The sequence below is a fragment of the Temnothorax nylanderi genome, unplaced genomic scaffold, assembly GCF_030848795.1.
Source record: "Temnothorax nylanderi isolate EJ_2023f unplaced genomic scaffold, tnyl_v1.0 TNYL_tig0167_pilon, whole genome shotgun sequence".
Classification (NCBI taxonomy): Eukaryota; Metazoa; Arthropoda; class Insecta; order Hymenoptera; family Formicidae; genus Temnothorax; species Temnothorax nylanderi.
The window spans coordinates 14,922-32,381 of NW_027249229.1; the positions used below are offsets into that span (position 1 = coordinate 14,922).

The window sequence follows — 17,460 nt, forward strand, 5'->3', positions numbered from 1 at the left end:
CGTCCCCGCTCGCACGATTTTGTCGCCAGCGGAAAAGCCGCACGAGGACACGCGAATGGAAAATTGGAAAATGAATACCCGTACGAATAGCGCCAGGCGAGTCGCAGGGCCGTTCGAACGCCACGACGCACGGCTCCAGGCTCGGTCCTCGGTGTGTACACGCATACACGCGCACGCACGGTCGCACGCACGCACACGTCGCACACGCTCGGCACCAACGTGACCAACGTTCAATCTCTACCGGAAACTTCACCACTACACCGTGGTCGTCGCCACCACCACCACTGCCACTATCATACCAATCCGTAGCCCCGATCGGCCAACCGTCCGTTCTCTCTCGTCCCGTCGCTGGCTCGTCGCAGCCCGATCAGCTGATCGCCACTCGGCCCCTCTCCCCCCGTGCGGTCACTTCTGTCGTTTCGACGCCTGCCCGGTGCTGCTGCTGTTGCCGCCGCCGACCACCACCGTCGTCGTCGCGTCGTAACAACGCTCGCGCGAGCTCGGCAACGCTCTCGCGCATACGCCGCCTAAATTCATGATCTCGTCGAGAAACGCGCCGCGAACGTGCCCGGCTTGCCCGACGACGTCCATTCACCGCGGGGATTACCTGTCACATCACATCCGTTCCCTGATTCAGAAGTAAACAACAACGGCTGCGAGTCATGGAAACTGGCGGCGCGTCGCGGCCTTTGCACGTACTACTCACGGGTCCACCAGGTTAGACTAGGTTAGGTTCGAGGGTGGGAAGATTCGAATAAAATAAACAAAAAAAGCGCTGGGTCTCGTGAAAGATTTCGAGATAAATATATGTAAATTGGATAATTAAACGCTTCGATAATGAATGTTCTCATAATCAATTATAATCATTTAATTGGAAATCATAGCTCTTGCACCTCATGCTCATTATTTGCAAGTAATAATTCTATTGATACACTTTTAACAAGAAAATTCAGCGGAGATTCAAAAATTATTAAGATAAAGAAAATGCTAATTAAATCTAATTAAAATAAGGATATATATATGTTGTTTTTTCTTACACATTTTCATGTACACACAAACAAATGAGCATACGCGCACACCCAATTCATTCTATTTTGAGAAAAGTTGTCTTTTTTACATTTTACATGAAACTTCAGTAACTAATCTATATCTTTGTTTATAAAAGATTTTTTTTTAAATTATATTACTTGAAAATATATCCTATACATTAACTAAGATGCAACACTTGTTCTCTATCTACTGCTGCCAATACTCAAGTACCCAAATATCTTTAATATTACTCGGATATTTGGCAAGGTTCTCTATCTGGAAAATAATATTGAACCAAATAATAGAATGCACTTGATATATTTTCACTTTTCATGCAGATAAATTAATAAATAACACTTTTGTACACATAATATTAAATATCGTTGTTATTGTGAGTATAATAAATAGGCACGTGCAAACACATAATAATACAACTTCTTAGGAAGAAAAAAAATAAAAGTAATATTCTCCATGTTAACATTGTTGAAACAAATTATTATCAGGGGGAAAATGTTATAGGCATAGGTAAAACCACGGCGTGCAAAAAAATTGCATCTGCGCTGGAGAAAAAGGGCAGCAGGTTCGACGGATTTTACACGGAGGAGGTGCGAGATCAGAACGGCTCTAGGATTGGTTTCGACATCGTGGAAGTAAAGGATCCCGGAAGAAGATTATCCTTGGCACGGTTAAAGTACGTGTTTTCTCGTAACAAGGACAAAAAACAAAGCGTAACTGAATACATATTGTATTTGACATTTCTTTACGGACAGAAGCTTAACAGAGGCTCAAAAGGCTTCCAAGTATCAAGTGGGAAACTACCGCGTTTTCCTGGATAATTTCGAGGCTGTAGCACTTCCAATATTGGATTTGGATACTGTAAGAATATAACGATTTGCCTCAAAGGTAAATTTTTGATTGCTTCAACAGCTCGATAACGTTCATATTGCTATTGCAGGATGTATTACTTGTCGACGAAATCGGTAAAATGGAGTTATTTAGCCAAGAATTCAAGAAGAAAGTAACAGACATATTTTTCGGTTCTTCTAAGAAAGCCTTCGTGATCGGGACTATCCCGCAAATACACAAAGTGCCGCAACAACACGCGGCGCTATTCGAGAAGTTACACGCAGACAAGAGAATTAAGATTCTGAACGTGACCCATGGAAATCGGAATAATTTGCCAGAGGAAATTACTCGTTATTTATTAGTCGCGTAAAATAAAATATCAATTTGTGTATGTACATCATAAACATCATTTATTATTAACAAAAAACAAAATGTTAGATCAAAGAAATCCCTCCAATCACGATAGATTTGTAAAAAAATTGTCACAAATAACGTGACAAGTAGTGATTGGCTGAAACATTGTACTACATAATTACGCTAGTTTCTTTTTGCATTTATGTATTCTCTTTGTAATAATTACTATATTTCATTCAAACTCCACCGTTGGTCGCTAAAGAATCAATTAAAAGTTTAAGATTCAGCGCTTCATATAAATAATAGATTATATAGGGTTAAAACTTCATGGAAATATCTTCGAGATCAAAAATCTTTGTTCTTCTTTTGTGTACGCGCACGTAGTTAGGTATCTTTAACGAGCAAAGTGGTCATAGATTGAGGGTACAAAATAGAAACGTTCTCTTCGCGCTATTTTATTACAAACGAACACAAATCGCTAGGTGCTTGATGAGCCGTGTTTTCTTATCATAGATAAGAAAAGTCTGATAGATTTGTTTGCTTGTTGTAAAAATAAGCAAACCTTTCTCGCTTTTGTACCCATCAATTTTATGTATTCTCTCACTGCATATATTTTATAATACAGGAAATTCATCGTTCGATCTCCTAGAAAGAATATAATAATTATTGTTGCGGAAAAGCCTAAAGTGTCTCTTACCTTCCCCATTTCAGTATCAAATATATTACGCACGCTTTGATTGGACTACTTATATTTCAGTTATTATTATTCATTTTTCAATAATACCTAGGAGACGTTCCACTAGCACATGAACTTTAGAAAAGCGTTGGCATAAACCATCGGCCTTACGTTTGGATGAGGCTGTAACGTGAACAAAAAAAATTATATGTACCAAATACAAAATATGATGAAAGCAAATGACCAACTCAAATTAAAATAAAAACATGATCTGTGAATGAAGTACGTACCATTGCGTCGTACGACGTGAAATAAGGTTTCATGTCACTGCCGCTAAGTGTGATAAAGGCACCTCGGTTACCCATAGTATCACTGGGATTCAATAATATTATTGTAGTATTATTAAAGTTGCATTGTACACACAGATGTAACGGATTAGCGTGTAATCGTTGGCGTATAATCAACATACCAGTAATTTGGAGCGGAGAATACTGTGATACACTTCCCATCATGTCCCACCTCGTATCCCTCGTTCTTAACCTCGTGACTCCTCACGATGTAGTCAAGAGAATTTATCCTGAGGAAATTCTGCGTGACGTCAGGTCCGAATTGAACACCCACGCCTCTCTTGCTGGGCGCCCGGCCCATTTGCGGCTGCGGATCGGACCACAACAGTTCGCACATCAATCCCTCGTCAGGTGGTTGTCTGTTTCTGTCAATTTCTCTGATTTCTCGCAACGTCACATCATCCCGCGAAAACAATCCACCGTGCATCACCTGGTTATAACAAACCAATTGTATGAAAATTACATTGATACACATGGGATGACGCGTGGCTCTACGTGAGAACGATTGACTCATAATTTGTGGGTTTCAGTTTCGTGCCCAATCATCATCTCACATATCTTTATAACAAATTTTACAATTGATTTCCCATTTCGGAAACAATAAATATATGTGCAAACGTATATATGTAAACGATACGACTTTGAAAAATACTCACGAGCACTTTACGATTGAGGCAGTGTGCAAGAGGGAGCCAGTTATAAACTTCTGTAAACAATTCTGCCATCTGAACAGAATATTTAGCTTTGACCTCACCGTCGAATCCATACATTTGATTCATCATGGCTGATTCGTGGTTACCTGAATATACATGAATATATTATGAAATGCTTATATATTGTACATATATTTCATAAATACAAATTTCATAAATGTTGAAAGGTTACGTACCTCTCGACATGAAGAAATGATTTGGGTATAATAATTTAAAACCAAATAAAGTAAATATGCATTCTACTGAGAAAGAACCTCTATCTACAAAGTCTCCATTAAATAACTATGAAACTGTTAAGAGAAACATATTCTGGGATTTTTGTATAATATCAGTGTCTAAATTATATCATGTGTTTCTACATTATAATATTCTGAATTTTATATGAAATGGTACATTATGTTACATTAAGCTAAACTTATTAAATTGCATAATTGCATAATTCTTATAAAGGATACATATGAGTTAGTCTCCGATGGCAATCCGTTCAACTTAAATATATTAAGCAGGTCATAATATTGACCGTGTATGTCGCCACAGATAGTGAATTTTTTGTCTTCAGGGATTGTAATGTCCACTAAGCTAGGTTGTGCCATAAACCACAATTTAATGTCCAACAGGATTTTGTAAGCATATTTACGGTGCAACTTATTTTGATTTCTATACCACTCTAATAAATCTTTCATAAATTCCAGTGTGACTTTCCCGTCAACTAATTTAGGCCCCGTATATTCATCCTCGATTGCTATAAAAATAAATTAATTCAAGCATTTTAGTTCTCTGATTAATTATTAATGTTACGAGCTTCAATCTGCAGTTTAAAAAATTATACACATTTTATTCTATTTTTGTATCAAAAATTGTACAAATACAAAAAAAATTATTATTACAACACATGAAAGTCTTAATATTATTAAAGGAAAATAAATAAGTTACAATTGTAGCTAATATATAAACATTGCGAGTCAATGAGTAGGATTCACACTGAGAAATCATTTTTATAATAAAAATGTTACAGTAATTTGCTTCATAAGATTGCTTTATAAGATTCAATAATCAAAAAATACTCACTCATATCTTCCAGATTAATCGTATCAGCTACATTCTTTTTGTCATCAACAGAAATGGCCTTATTAAAAGCTAATACTTTAACCATCTTGTGACATTCCGTGTATCTGTCCTTTGCATCTTTATCATTGGGCCTAGCTTTTACGACAGTCTTATAATCCATGAGAGCCTGTTTGAACTTGCCGAGGGACATGTAAGCGGCAGCTCTCCGATAATAACCCTTGACGTAATTTCTATCTAACTTGATGGCTGCGGATGCGTCCGTCAATGCGTATCCAAAGCATTCCGTCCTCAGGTAGGAGATACTCCTGTTGCCAAAGTATACCGCCACCGTTGGGTTTAATTCTATGGCTTTGGTATATAGTTCAATAGCTTTTTCGTATACTTGATCTGAAAAGGAAAAGGTACAACGGTGAGTATGCAAAAACATCAACAACCGCATCGTCGTCCGCTCGTTTTCTCGACATAAAACTCCGGCATTATTCGCGAAATCACTTGACGTCGCTAACTTCCTTCGGAATTACAAGAGCATGAGCATGGGGGAGAGACTTCTTCCCCATCATCAATGGGAGCATCAAGAAACGCCGAAAAGCGCCAGGATGAAATCGACACGTTTTCAGGGCGTTGAATCGATGCCGTCGGGAAAGATTACTCTCCTCGGCGCTTTCCTTCGCTCTTACTCGACGGAGGGGGGCTTACTCGCGCGGTCCTCGACGTTCCGCGGCCGCGGAGGGTTGGGGTTAGCTTGGGGGCACACGTGACCGTGTGCGGGACGTTAAATCGGGGCGCGCGTCCGACCAGTAAATCATCGCGCGTGTTCCACATGCGGCGCTTACGTACTCTTGAAGTACTCGTTCGCCTCCTCCTTGTACAATTCCGCCCTGGCCGCGTCCTCCGGTGTCACCGGCGTAACCGACGCGACGTCGTCCCCTCTGCCTTTGTCGCCCATCCTCGCCTTCGTACGTGCGTGTGTGCTCGTGTGCTGGGGGGGAGCAGGGGGAGGGGGCCTCGCCGAGCCTCGGTTACGGGATGCGGCACACAAACGGCGGCAAACCGGACGCGAGGAGATCCAAATCACTGGTCACTCGGAGCCACGCGGTCCCAACGTGCGTAACGAGAGATCGCGCATCGAGGTTGCAGTCGATCGCGTTCCTCGTTCCTCTCTCTCTCGTGAGAGCGTGCGCCTCCCCCGTCTCCCGAGTCCCGTATTCGCCACACACACACAACACACACACACGGCGCCGCCGTAAACGTCGTGAAGTACTGAAGTACGCTGCAGCACGGCGGCACCGTCGCGTCGTCGCTGCGCTGCCTTCCGGCCGGCGTCTCGATTAATCGAACCGCTATCGATTTCCTCGTGCGCGCGCGATTATCAGATAAACTATAAACATCGCAAATCGCGATAGCGATTTTGCTGACGTTTATCTGGTTGTATTTCTTTTGTGCACGTTACGCTTATTTAGCTTATTATTATCAATCTTGTATGTACGAAGTAAATTGTTATTATTAATTATTGTTAGCAGTTAGGCGGAAGGATTCAATCATAGGTGCGATCGTACGCAGGTACGAGCGGACGCGAGCCGATTTGAAGCGATTTTCCGGTGAGGATTAATTTCGAATAATTCTAAACAAATTAACTTAATCGGTAAATTTTCAAGCACCTAAGCGGAACAAGAGGTTGTGCAGATGACGTAAAAATGACAATCATTTTAAAAGCATTTTGGCGCACCTTGGCGTCATCGTGAGTGTGTTATTCTGCTTGGGCACTTGATATTCATATTTTTATTGACATTTACAATTGTGATTTCTTGCCCTGATCATTAATACGATATTATTCAATTGGCTTTGGATTCAGCTTCATGACCTCGAGCAGTCTCTTGTACACAAATTGAGGTGCGTCCGTGGCCCATAAGAAGTCCAGGTGATTGAACTTGGGAACTTTGTATTCATCTACTACATTGGGTAACAGGTCGATGAGGTCCTTCACGTCCTTAAAAAAAACAATTTCGTAAGTTCTCGTTCAATCTTACATTATTTCCCTGACATAAAGTCATATTTTTACAATCGAAGATGAATCAATTTTCAATATATGTCCTCAATGTATATTTTCTCAGGACAAATATCTTTATCCACTACTTACCAGGACGCTGGACAGCCAGTCGTTTTCGGAGTAGAACAACGCAAATGGTGTGGTGATGTTTGCGAGATTGTAACTCGGTGGTTCCGCTGCGTTATAGATCTGTAGATTTTTTGTGATACCGTAATCGTATTGGCAAAACTTGCCGGAATTATGTTCCTGGGCCAAATGTACTAGTGTCTTGGTCGAGGTACCGGCCGGATTGTAGCTCACAATCTCAGACATCAAGGTCTAGGAAACGATCATCAGCATTAAATCACAAATACCGTGACCGCACAGGCGGAATGATGACAATCGAAACGCCTATCGAAGATGTATTTTCATCGCGACACTCGCGAAGTACTCACAATATTAAATTGCTCCCTGTCGAAGCCGAATAACAGAAATAATAAATTAGTACAGATCTCTTCCTGGATGCGCGTCATGTCGCAGGCAGTCTTGCTCAGGAAGTGCGTCATATTGCTGTGCGGCAGAAACTCGTCTTTGCCAAGATAATGCAACATCATCTACAATTGAGGTTCTTTTATCCACGATGTAATTTGCTTGCAATTGGATTTTTCAGATTTCAACGAATATTTAGGAATACATTTAATTTGAAGCATTCTTTGAAACGTGGTTCATGTATAGAAACTTCGATCGAATTGCTCCAATCTTAATTTTAACATCTTGAAGAATAATTTCTTAAAATTAAATTCAAATACATTTCTTATAATACTTATAATACTATATAATACTTAATATATTTTAAAAATTACAAAATCTTAAAATTCTGTTAAGGTAATTCCTCTTAGAATCAGAAAGCTGAAAAATATACATGGTTTTGTTATCCGTTTGGCTTTCCTAAAGTGCTACAATTGTTTATAATTCAAATGCTAAAAAAAATTAAAAATTTAAATTACTAGAAAATAATGCACAAGAAGTGGAACGTCCTGTATATACAACCTAAAATCGTAGGATAAGATAGAAATGATAAAAGCAGCTTTTTGGATATTGAATGTTACTTTAAATCATTGTTTTGCCACAACAAATTAATTTCTAACAGTATTTCCGTACTTTACCTGAAGATTGTTTGCGAAAGGAGTGAGAAACCGTATCGGACTTCTTATATGTTTCAGAAATGCCACGGGTGAGAGGCTGATTATCATTCGCACCATTTGAGCGATTTCCGGACGTTCCGCTGCCATCACGTAAGAAGCAGTTGTGCCCATCGAATGACCGAGGTATGTGTGCAATGGTTGCGATGTCGTATTCGTGATATACGAGATCATCGCGGGTAGATCATAGACGCCCATTTCGTGAAAGCTGAAAATTTGAACAATTCGATCGATATACCATCAAAATATGATACACATTATATTTTGTATAATAACATACAAAATATAACAAAGTACACTGTTATAATAATATAAAATTAATTAATCAACTTTTGTTTTTTACTATATAAGTTAACATATTGTTACAACTGTCATTTTTAACGCACTATTATTTTTACTTTATTAGTGTAAGTACCTGAAATTCCAAAATCTTGAATCCGATGGAGATAGACAAATATGTGCCCTCGAATAGGTGTTCCCGCGAAAATTGCCCAACCAAACGTCGTACCCTTGATCGGCCAGTACAAAACCTAGCACGAAGAAAATCATTGTTTATAATGAATCATGTACTTACGTAAGTGTTAATAATATGTATAAAATCTCGATATGTTATTAAGAAAAACGTAGGGTAGAACGACTTATTAAAATTCAGTTATTAAAAAGTCATTATTGTCGAGTGAGTTATATGAAAAATATTAAGGATTATGTAATATACATTTTGTTAATTTTTTAAATAAGATGTGCAAAATCAGGTTTAGAGATTATATTATTTATATGATATATATAAAATTGATATATCAGTTATATATAATATATTTAATCTAATTATAACATTTTATTACAGTAATATTATAAAATTATGTGTTTTTTCAAGATGCGCTAGAAGCTATGTTAGAACTTGTGTTTTTTTTTAAATATACATTTTGAAACTTGATAATTTTTCTGGATGTTTTTCAGTGATATCTCAGGAAGAGAATATTCTTAAGGATTGATTAATGTCATACCAAGTCCTTTATCCCTTCCAGGAATAAGCCAATCGGCGAAGCTGGTCAAAAGACCATGTTGTAGCAACACAGGTGGCGAACTGTTGTTACCTGGGATACGATAAAGTGTTAAGAGATAACCATCCTCCGTCTGCACTATGTGAGCCTCCGCGGGGAAACCTGCTTTTTGTATCATCTGCGGCTGGAAAAAGTAAAAGTCACGTGAGATAATCTGCTATTGCTATCATTTTTACTAGAAGAAAGATCAGATCAGATAATATAATAACATGCATAAATAGCCTCTCATTCAATCGAAAAAATTTAATCAAATTTATAAAGATGCATGTACATCTTTTTTTAATCTTTTAAATAGCAAAGAGATTTGAGCATTTTTACATTAAATATACAACATTAATATCTAATTAATATAAAAAGTAATTATTAAAATGTATGACAAATTAATATTGTTTATTTAATTTAACGAAATAATCATTAGAGCTTTTGCTGAATGGAGAAATATTTTGCAAAACATGAAGTTTGACAGAAATAATTTGTAATTGAAGTAGGTAAATAATTAATTTAAATATTGAATAAGAAAAAATATTTAATAGCTCTTGAACAAAATTAACAATAAATAATTTAGTTGATCCCAAAACATAAAGGAAAAGGATGTAAACATGATTTTATGGAAAGATTAAAATCATAACTCATTAATCGGAGTGTAACTTGGCAGAATTCAGATTTTTATTTCGGACGGAAACGCGACAATTGGCGTAAAATCGATTGTTTTCGGTATAGGCTATTGAATACAGTATTTTAAAGTTAATTAACATAATAAAGATTTCAATCTTCGTTTTTAGGTTCGTATACTTACCATACTGAGATTGACTTCGGGAGGAGTGAATTCGTTGTTTGACCAGCAACGTTCGTTGCTCGTTTGCATCACGTTCGAGAATAAACGCTGCAAAATTTCCTGCGGGATGCCGAGTATGCCGGCCGGTGCAGAGTCGAGAAAGCCGCAAAGGGATAAAAGGTACACGATTACGATTGACCGCATTGTCTACGACTGATTCAACGTTGGTGAAAAAAAATAAACGGCACAGGTTTTCTATAGTACTGATAAGAGAAGAAAACAGAGAGAAATAACTATGATTAGCTATGATTAGCTACTTCTCTCTGTTATTAATAGTTTGATTAGCTAAGTTCTTCTCTTTATGTGATACTGAAAGCTAACATGATGAATCGTCTTCCCGCCGATGACTTTTCTATATTATGTAAAAAAGATAAATGTCGCGTTATTAGTCACATTATTAGTCACAACGATAAAAAATACATACTGACCTATTGTGCATATATCATGTAGAATATATTACTATTATTATCGCTATATTATTAGATCACCCAGAATTACGACATAATCACACAAACAAAAATGTTAGAACTACAGATAAATAAGAGACAAACGAAAGTTGCACCATAACGCAAGTATTACAGATAAATAAGTGTGTAAATGTGAGGAACGCTTGCACTATCATGTACATAAAGTGTTTCGAGATAGCTGTGTCAATGCTTAACGAGCATGCTTCGATTGATAAGATCACTACTGTTTCAGTACATGCTACTGTTTCAGCATGTTATGAATATGTTGCAAAATATTTAGTAAATAATTAAAAATATAAGAAAAAAGAAACATGTATATTAAATTGACGATATGGAATCTTGTGATGATTAGTGTAAAGTGCTATATATTTAATATTATACTGTTATGATGTTATATAGCATAGATAATATATTATATCTTATAAAACAAATTTTAATTATTCCACAATTATTTGATAAAATTACCACAGAATATTTTTAGGCAATATGAATTTTATTGGAGCTAACTAACAATCTTTAAAAATTATATCAAAAGTGTATTTATTTTATTTCTGTTCTGTAAGTGATAAAATGGATTAAATGTATGCGTAGCATTTTATTGTTGCTTAAGGTTTCAAATATAAATATGAACGTTGCGAAACAATTAACCAGCGTTCTTCACATTTTACACACTCGTATATTTGTGCCGTTTGTATATAAAACATTTCAAGATAATTATATTAATTCGAAGTAGAAGGCTCCAATAATGATCATCAAGTGGAAAGACCGGTCTAATTATGTGCCAAACACGTTATACGGTGCGCAGATTTTTCTTGAAAATGATTCATACGTTTCGGTCCTATGATTGGAACATCTTCAGCAGTAACTATTAGAAAAAGAATTACATGCTGCGTGGATTGTTAAATTAACGTGTTTTTATACATACGTGATGTTTCGGGTATGAATTTTGCGTGGTCTCCGATGTTCAGAGCGTGACTAGCACGGTGAGTCTCCTGTCGGTACTAGCCATAAAGAGTGTTTATTTCTTGTTGAGAGCATTGTGTGCCCCAATCTTTACGGTAATTAATAAAAGATGAGACATGTCATTTTAAGAGTGAAGGAGCTAGGCTACTTACTCCGTCAGCCGAGCTGAGTATTGGAAGCCACGCGGAACGATAGATGTATTATAATTTCGCGGAAAGTGATTAATTAAAGAAAAAAAGATCTGCTTCTTTTTCCTTATAAAAATTTAATTTGTGATAATTTGTTTTCATATATCAGTATCCAAATCAGATATTGACAATACCGATTCTTCCATGTTGTAAGTCATTTATTATCTATTTTATACAAAAAAAACGATATATATTTAATTTTAATATAAATTTAAAAAAAGTGGATTTGTCAAATTTTTATCGAAATCTTTGCGTCAGTATTGTTTAAAGGTCTGCTCGATTTTACACCTTACAAACTATTCAAATTCATTATTCAAGTTACTAAATTTTACAGAATTTTAGTATGAAATTAAAAATAATAACGAAGGATTAACATTTTCGAGAAAAATTAATATTATTGATATTATCAATATCAGCATTATTAGTAGATTATTGTAGGATATAATAATATTAAATAAACGCATTTTTTCTGTATTATTTTATGAGTACAGAACTTCTTTTATTGTTCTGTATTGTTGACTGAAAACAGTCATCCTCATCAATATCAAGTTTGTGATATGCGAAATCTCTGCATAAATTTTTTTCAAATCCTTAATTTACATATGAAGTTATAGGTCACATATTCTTCTCTAATGAATTCCTAATTTTATTCGATTTAATCAGATATAAATAGAAAAAGAATTTTACATTATATTAAACTAGCAAGTAATCCATTTTGATATAATTACAATAATATTTATCGTTTTAAAGCTGTTAATTTTATTTATCAAAAATCTTACTAATAGTCAGGTAAACAGTAAAGTATCTATGATTAGATTACAATTAGATTATAATCTCTTATACATATTTGCTTACATTACGGTTACATTCCGACATTTACTGTCAGTACTAAAAATCTATATTTTTCTATATTTTACGTCATGTATACACTATAGATTTTCAGTACTGACAGTTGCTGACAGTAAATATTGGAATGCAGTCTATAAATCCTCTTGTGACTTATCGAGGTCTACATCAAAATGATTACTTAGATGTTTATTATTAGCATATTATTTTCACCTACATATATATATAGATATAAGCTACTCCAAAATACTATGAGTTAAATTAATTTTAATTTACGGTCGCAGTCGCATCGAAAAAATTAGTGTACCAGTATCCCATATTCTTCTATTATCTTTATTATCGGCATGACATCTGACTGACTCTCAAATCTTCTTCATGATCTCAAGCAATCTTTTGTACACGAGCTCAAACGCGTCTTTGCCCCATATGAAGTCCAGGTGATTGAATTTAGGGAACGGTACTCTGTATAGGTCCAGTACGTTGGGTAACATACTGTAAAGCCTCTTCACGTCCTTGAAGAAATATCATGAGTTATCGTATGTTATCTTACGGTTCTTACCCAACTCTACATAAAAATTCTTGATTTACACAAAATTAACATGAATCTAATATGTATCTTCTACGTTTGTTTTCGATCTAAATACATTTTCCCGCTACCTACCAGGCTGTTAGCCAACCAGTCATTGTCGGCGTAAAATAACGCAATCGGCACGGTGATGTTCGCTAGATTGTAGTCCGGCGGTTCTGTTGCGTTGTAGATTAACAGATTTTTCTCGCTTCCGTAATCGTATTGGCGAAATTTGCCCGACTCGATCTCCTGGCCGAAGTGCACCAACGTTTTAGTTGAGGCGCCGGCCGGGTCGTGACTCAGAATTACAGGTAACAGAGTCTAGAAAACAGTATAACATCCGATCTGAGACGTGATCGCGCGTGCGAAACGTGACAAGCGCTGATCGGAGTTGCACTTCGATCACGACGTTCGTGGAATGCTCACATAATTAAACTGTTCTTTGTCGAATCCACAGATCAGGAATATCGTATTGGTGCAGATCTCCTTCTCAAAGTCGTTCCCTTCGCAGACGTACTTCGCCAGAAAACGCAGTACACAATTCCGCGGTAGAAACTCGTTCTCGCCAAGGAAATGCGCGATTATCTGTAATTCCCGGATCCCTTAACCGCGATATAATTTATTGTAATTTGATTGTTTAGGTTTTAACCAGTATTTAAATTATTCTTTAACGAACTGAATTCATACAAGCAACCTTCGATCTTAATCTTAAAGTAGAATTATTTGTAACATTACATTCGGGCATATTACCTCATAGTCGTTCACGAAAGGAGCGAAAATTCGTATTGGACTTTTTATATGTTTCGAAAAGGCTACAGGCGCCAAGCTGATTATCGCTCGCACCATTCGAGCGATATCCGGACGTTCCGCTGCCATCACGTAAGAAGCAGTTGAGCCCATCGAATGACCGATGTATGTGTGCAACGGTTGCGATGTCATATTCGTGATATACAAGATCATCGCAGGTAAATCATAGACGCCCATTTCGTGAAAGCTGAAAATTCGAAAAATTCAATCGATATACCATCACAAAACATAACAAAGTACACTGCTATAATAATATAAAATTAATTAATCAGCTTTTGTTTTTTATTATAAGTTAACATATTGTTACAACTATGTCATTTTTAACGCGCTATTATTTTTACTTTATTAGTGTAAGTACCTGAAATTCCAAAATCGTGAATCCGATGGAGATAGAGAAACATGCGCCCTCGAATAAGTATTCCCACGAATATTGCCCAACCAAACGTCGTATCCTTGATCAGCCAATATGAAAGCTAACATAAAAAAGAAAATATTGTTTGCGGTAATTATTTATATATAAATAATATAGTTTAATAATATTGTATACACATCACATGCCACATCACATGCCATCTAATAATTTTCTTATACATTTATTCAACTTTAAGTAAAGTGAAATTTTATGTCAAATCAGAAGGAAAAATATTTGATTTCAATAGACTAAATTATTTGCTTACGAAATATCAATTATATAATACTGTACTATATATATATATATATATATATATATATATATATATATATATATAATACTAAGAATAAAAATAAAAACTTTCAAAAACCAAGACGCGTTAGAATTTGTTCTAGGAAATTTTCTTTGCACATTTTCCGTTGGAGTTTGATAATTTATCTTGAAATTTTTCCGATAGAAGCATAATCGACAATTTTTAAAAATTGATTAAGATGGTACCAAGTCCTTTATCTTTTCCAGAGATGACCCAATCGGCGGAGCTGCACAGAAAACCGTGCTGCAACAACACGGGTGGTTGATCCTTATCACCTGGGATACGATGAAGAGTCAAGAGATAACCGTCCTTTGTCTGTATAACATGAGCCTCCGCGGGATAACCAGCTTTTCTTATCATCTGCAGCTGAAAGAAGTAAAAACTCTTTATTTACCACTATAAGTGGCACAAATCGTGATCTCAAAATCTATCGAAAAGTCAAATTTATTGACTTTTATGATAAGATACGTATTTATTCTGTAAATATAAAAAATTCTCTATAAATGATTTATTTGAAACGATTTACGGTTTTTTGCAATAAATACAAAGCATTTATTTATTTATTTAATTGATATAACAAATGACTTTATTATTTAACTTCGAAATAATGAAGTTAAACAATATTATATATCTAATTAAATATGTGATCGTAATGAAATCATTTCCAAGGACTGCAGGAAAAAATTTCAAAATCCATTCATGCTATATTACAAAACGTGAAGTTTGATAGAAATTATATTACGAACGTAAATTTTAAGAGATTTTCTGGTATTTGTTGGACAGCTGCAATTGAAAAATAGATTTAAATATCTATTTCTATATAGAAAAATTTTTAGAAAAAGTACAATAGGTATTAAAGACATTAAAAAGCGATTGTTTCAAATATTGTCATATATTTAAAGTTTAATACAAGAGAAGGAGAAAATTCAATAGCTATTGAACAAAATTAAAAGTAAATAATTCTCAAAAAATATATATATATATTTTTGTGAATATTAATATCGTAATTAATGCTAGGGGAGTATCTTTAAGAAGTTTAGATCTTTTAATCACACACAGAAGTGATCTGCGTAAGATCGTTATTAATATACCTACAGTATGTGGTATGCAAATATGATTTTTTAGAGCGACATTCATAGTCCGATTATATTTAAGATCGTTTTAAATAATCTTTTAAATAATCTTAAGATTTCATTTATATAGCCGATGAAATGATCATCTGAAGCACCATCTGAAGATCGTACTTGAAATCTCAAATACAAGATCGAACTATAAATACGATCTTTGCCGATTGAAATGAAGATTTTATTCTTTTCTAAGGTATTCATAGCTCAATCTTACATTCAGATCGTTTTAAGTCTAGTCGCAAGTGAATTCAAGATTCCATTCGACCAATGAATATAATTAGCAATATCATATCTCGAGATTGTAATTGAGATGATTGATAAGACTGTATTATAAAATATATAATTAGAATGTGTAGAAAAAATTATGTTCATCCACTTACCGTGTTAAGGTTGACGTCGGGATCGAATTTGGCGCTGCTCGGCCGTTCCTCGCTCTCCCGCATTGCCTTCATGAGCGCGCTCAGCGAGAGGTCACGCGAGATGTCAAATGTCACGGCCACAGCGAGACCGCAGAAGAGCAAAAGGAACGCGGCGATCACGATCGGCCGCATCATGTCGATTGGACCGATGACGAAGGTTCGAATCGAGTCAGACTGATCAGACACCGCGGATCCTCCGAGGCGTCGAGATGCAGCAATGATGAAAGAGCAAAATGAGAATTACGACGACGCACAACTGAGCTCTCCGTCACAATCCTCTCTTTGCGCGTTCTAAAGAACGCTGACGAATCGTTTATCAATCGGAGTAGAGAGAGAAAGAGAGAGAGGGGAAGAGAGGAAGAGGGAGATAGAAAATTATTACTCATCTAGTGGTTATGAAAATGCACGAGTTGTGTAACGAAAATTAATCGAGAACATGTGTAGCCTTATTCACGCTAAGTAAGAAGCTGCGCCTGCCTCCTCTAGTCGCAGTTTATTTTTTCTATCTATATTCTATGTATAGTTGGAGGGAGGTATTTGTTCCCTCCCCCCCAGCTGGAAAATTTGACGTGTCTCTCAGAACGCTATTCTGTAAGGCCAGACACTAGCGCGATCCTTAAAATTGTTTTAAGTTGTTTCTAATAGGGCGATGTTCATAATCCGATCTTATTTTAAGATCGCTTCGAGTTTGGTTCCTGTTGGGCAATTTTAAGATTCCATCCAGCTAATAAAATTTAATCGCTCTGATCGATCGAATTCTAATCTCCAATCCTCAATCTTCAATAGTATGATACGTGTTTAAAAACGATAGAACAAATTCCTCTCATGAAGTAGCACGCTACCAATTTATATTTGATATTTTGACACTTCTGAGATAAATAGAATAAAAATAAAAATTTCATTAATTGATGAGAACGTGAAATTAAAATTCGCAGATCTCAGTAAAGTTGGTCGCGAGTGGTCGCGAGTCAGTTGAAAGACTTGAAATGGGACAATAAAGAAAGAATATATTTAAAAATTGAGTTTTATTTTCCTTTGTAAAATGTTCAATTAAATATTCGAAGCTACAAATGTTTAATTGAAAATGAATTAAAATTGAATTCGCAACATTTTTTTCTCACGTATTTCATTTCGTTCTCGATTTCTCGTTTTACTTCGATAGATTTTTTTAATTTGAAGTTTAGATATTAGCG

At 35.9% G+C, this 17,460-nt stretch overlaps 3 protein-coding genes and 1 long non-coding RNA gene across 4 annotated transcripts; 2 read left to right on the forward strand and 2 right to left on the reverse strand.

Moving 5' to 3' along the window:
- Positions 1 to 5: 5 nt before the first annotated feature.
- Positions 6 to 2,978, forward strand: LOC139777901 (cancer-related nucleoside-triphosphatase homolog). The gene is made up of 4 exons (XM_071715586.1): positions 6 to 717; positions 1,549 to 1,720; positions 1,800 to 1,905; positions 1,985 to 2,978. The coding sequence occupies exons 1-4, from the start codon at positions 663 to 665 to the stop codon at positions 2,243 to 2,245; spliced, it is 594 nt and encodes a 197-aa protein (XP_071571687.1). The 5' UTR covers positions 6 to 662; the 3' UTR covers positions 2,246 to 2,978.
- Ppd3 (protein phosphatase D3) lies at positions 2,269 to 6,235 on the reverse strand. Its single transcript, XM_071715582.1, has 9 exons — positions 5,871 to 6,235; positions 5,034 to 5,420; positions 4,421 to 4,707; positions 4,142 to 4,247; positions 3,909 to 4,051; positions 3,375 to 3,682; positions 3,196 to 3,277; positions 3,014 to 3,088; positions 2,269 to 2,874 (listed from the first exon to the last, which is right to left on the reverse strand). The coding sequence occupies exons 1-8, from the start codon at positions 5,977 to 5,979 to the stop codon at positions 3,029 to 3,031; spliced, it is 1,482 nt and encodes a 493-aa protein (XP_071571683.1). The 5' UTR covers positions 5,980 to 6,235; the 3' UTR covers positions 2,269 to 2,874; positions 3,014 to 3,028.
- A 33-nt stretch (positions 6,236 to 6,268) lies between these two features.
- LOC139777904 (uncharacterized) lies at positions 6,269 to 10,929 on the forward strand. Its single transcript, XR_011719444.1, has 7 exons — positions 6,269 to 6,631; positions 6,886 to 7,038; positions 7,145 to 7,701; positions 8,283 to 8,387; positions 8,668 to 8,835; positions 9,219 to 9,455; positions 10,105 to 10,929. It is a non-coding gene; the product is annotated as an uncharacterized lncRNA (long non-coding RNA).
- Positions 6,664 to 17,381, reverse strand: LOC139777902 (lysosomal acid lipase/cholesteryl ester hydrolase). Its single transcript, XM_071715587.1, has 12 exons — positions 16,229 to 17,381; positions 14,907 to 15,087; positions 14,355 to 14,469; positions 13,940 to 14,183; positions 13,616 to 13,774; positions 13,283 to 13,510; positions 9,266 to 9,446; positions 8,677 to 8,791; positions 8,226 to 8,469; positions 7,515 to 7,673; positions 7,171 to 7,398; positions 6,664 to 7,020 (listed from the first exon to the last, which is right to left on the reverse strand). Exons 1-12 carry the CDS (start codon positions 16,400 to 16,402, stop codon positions 6,862 to 6,864), a joined length of 2,187 nt encoding a protein of 728 aa, XP_071571688.1. The 5' UTR covers positions 16,403 to 17,381; the 3' UTR covers positions 6,664 to 6,861.
- Positions 17,382 to 17,460: the final 79 nt, after the last annotated feature.

Coding starts and splice junctions, on each gene's coding strand:
- Ppd3 (XM_071715582.1), bottom strand. CDS start 5,979: ATGGGCGACAAAGGCAGAGGGGACGACGTCGCGTCGGTTACGCCGGTG. Junction 4,052..4,141: donor TCATTTCTTCATGTCGAGAG/GTACGTAACCTT, acceptor ATGTATATTCAG/GTAACCACGAATCAGCCATG. Junction 3,683..3,908: donor GCCTCAATCGTAAAGTGCTC/GTGAGTATTTTT, acceptor TGTTATAACCAG/GTGATGCACGGTGGATTGTT.
- LOC139777901 (XM_071715586.1), top strand. CDS start 663: ATGGAAACTGGCGGCGCGTCGCGGCCTTTGCACGTACTACTCACGGGT. Junction 718..1,548: donor ACTACTCACGGGTCCACCAG/GTTAGACTAGGT, acceptor AAAATGTTATAG/GCATAGGTAAAACCACGGCG. Junction 1,721..1,799: donor TTATCCTTGGCACGGTTAAA/GTACGTGTTTTC, acceptor CTTTACGGACAG/AAGCTTAACAGAGGCTCAAA.
- LOC139777902 (XM_071715587.1), bottom strand. CDS start 16,402: ATGATGCGGCCGATCGTGATCGCCGCGTTCCTTTTGCTCTTCTGCGGT. Junction 7,674..8,225: donor CTTTCGCAAACAATCTTCAG/GTAAAGTACGGA, acceptor CCTCAATTGTAG/ATGATGTTGCATTATCTTGG. Junction 7,021..7,170: donor ACTGGCTGTCCAGCGTCCTG/GTAAGTAGTGGA, acceptor GTTTTTTTTAAG/GACGTGAAGGACCTCATCGA.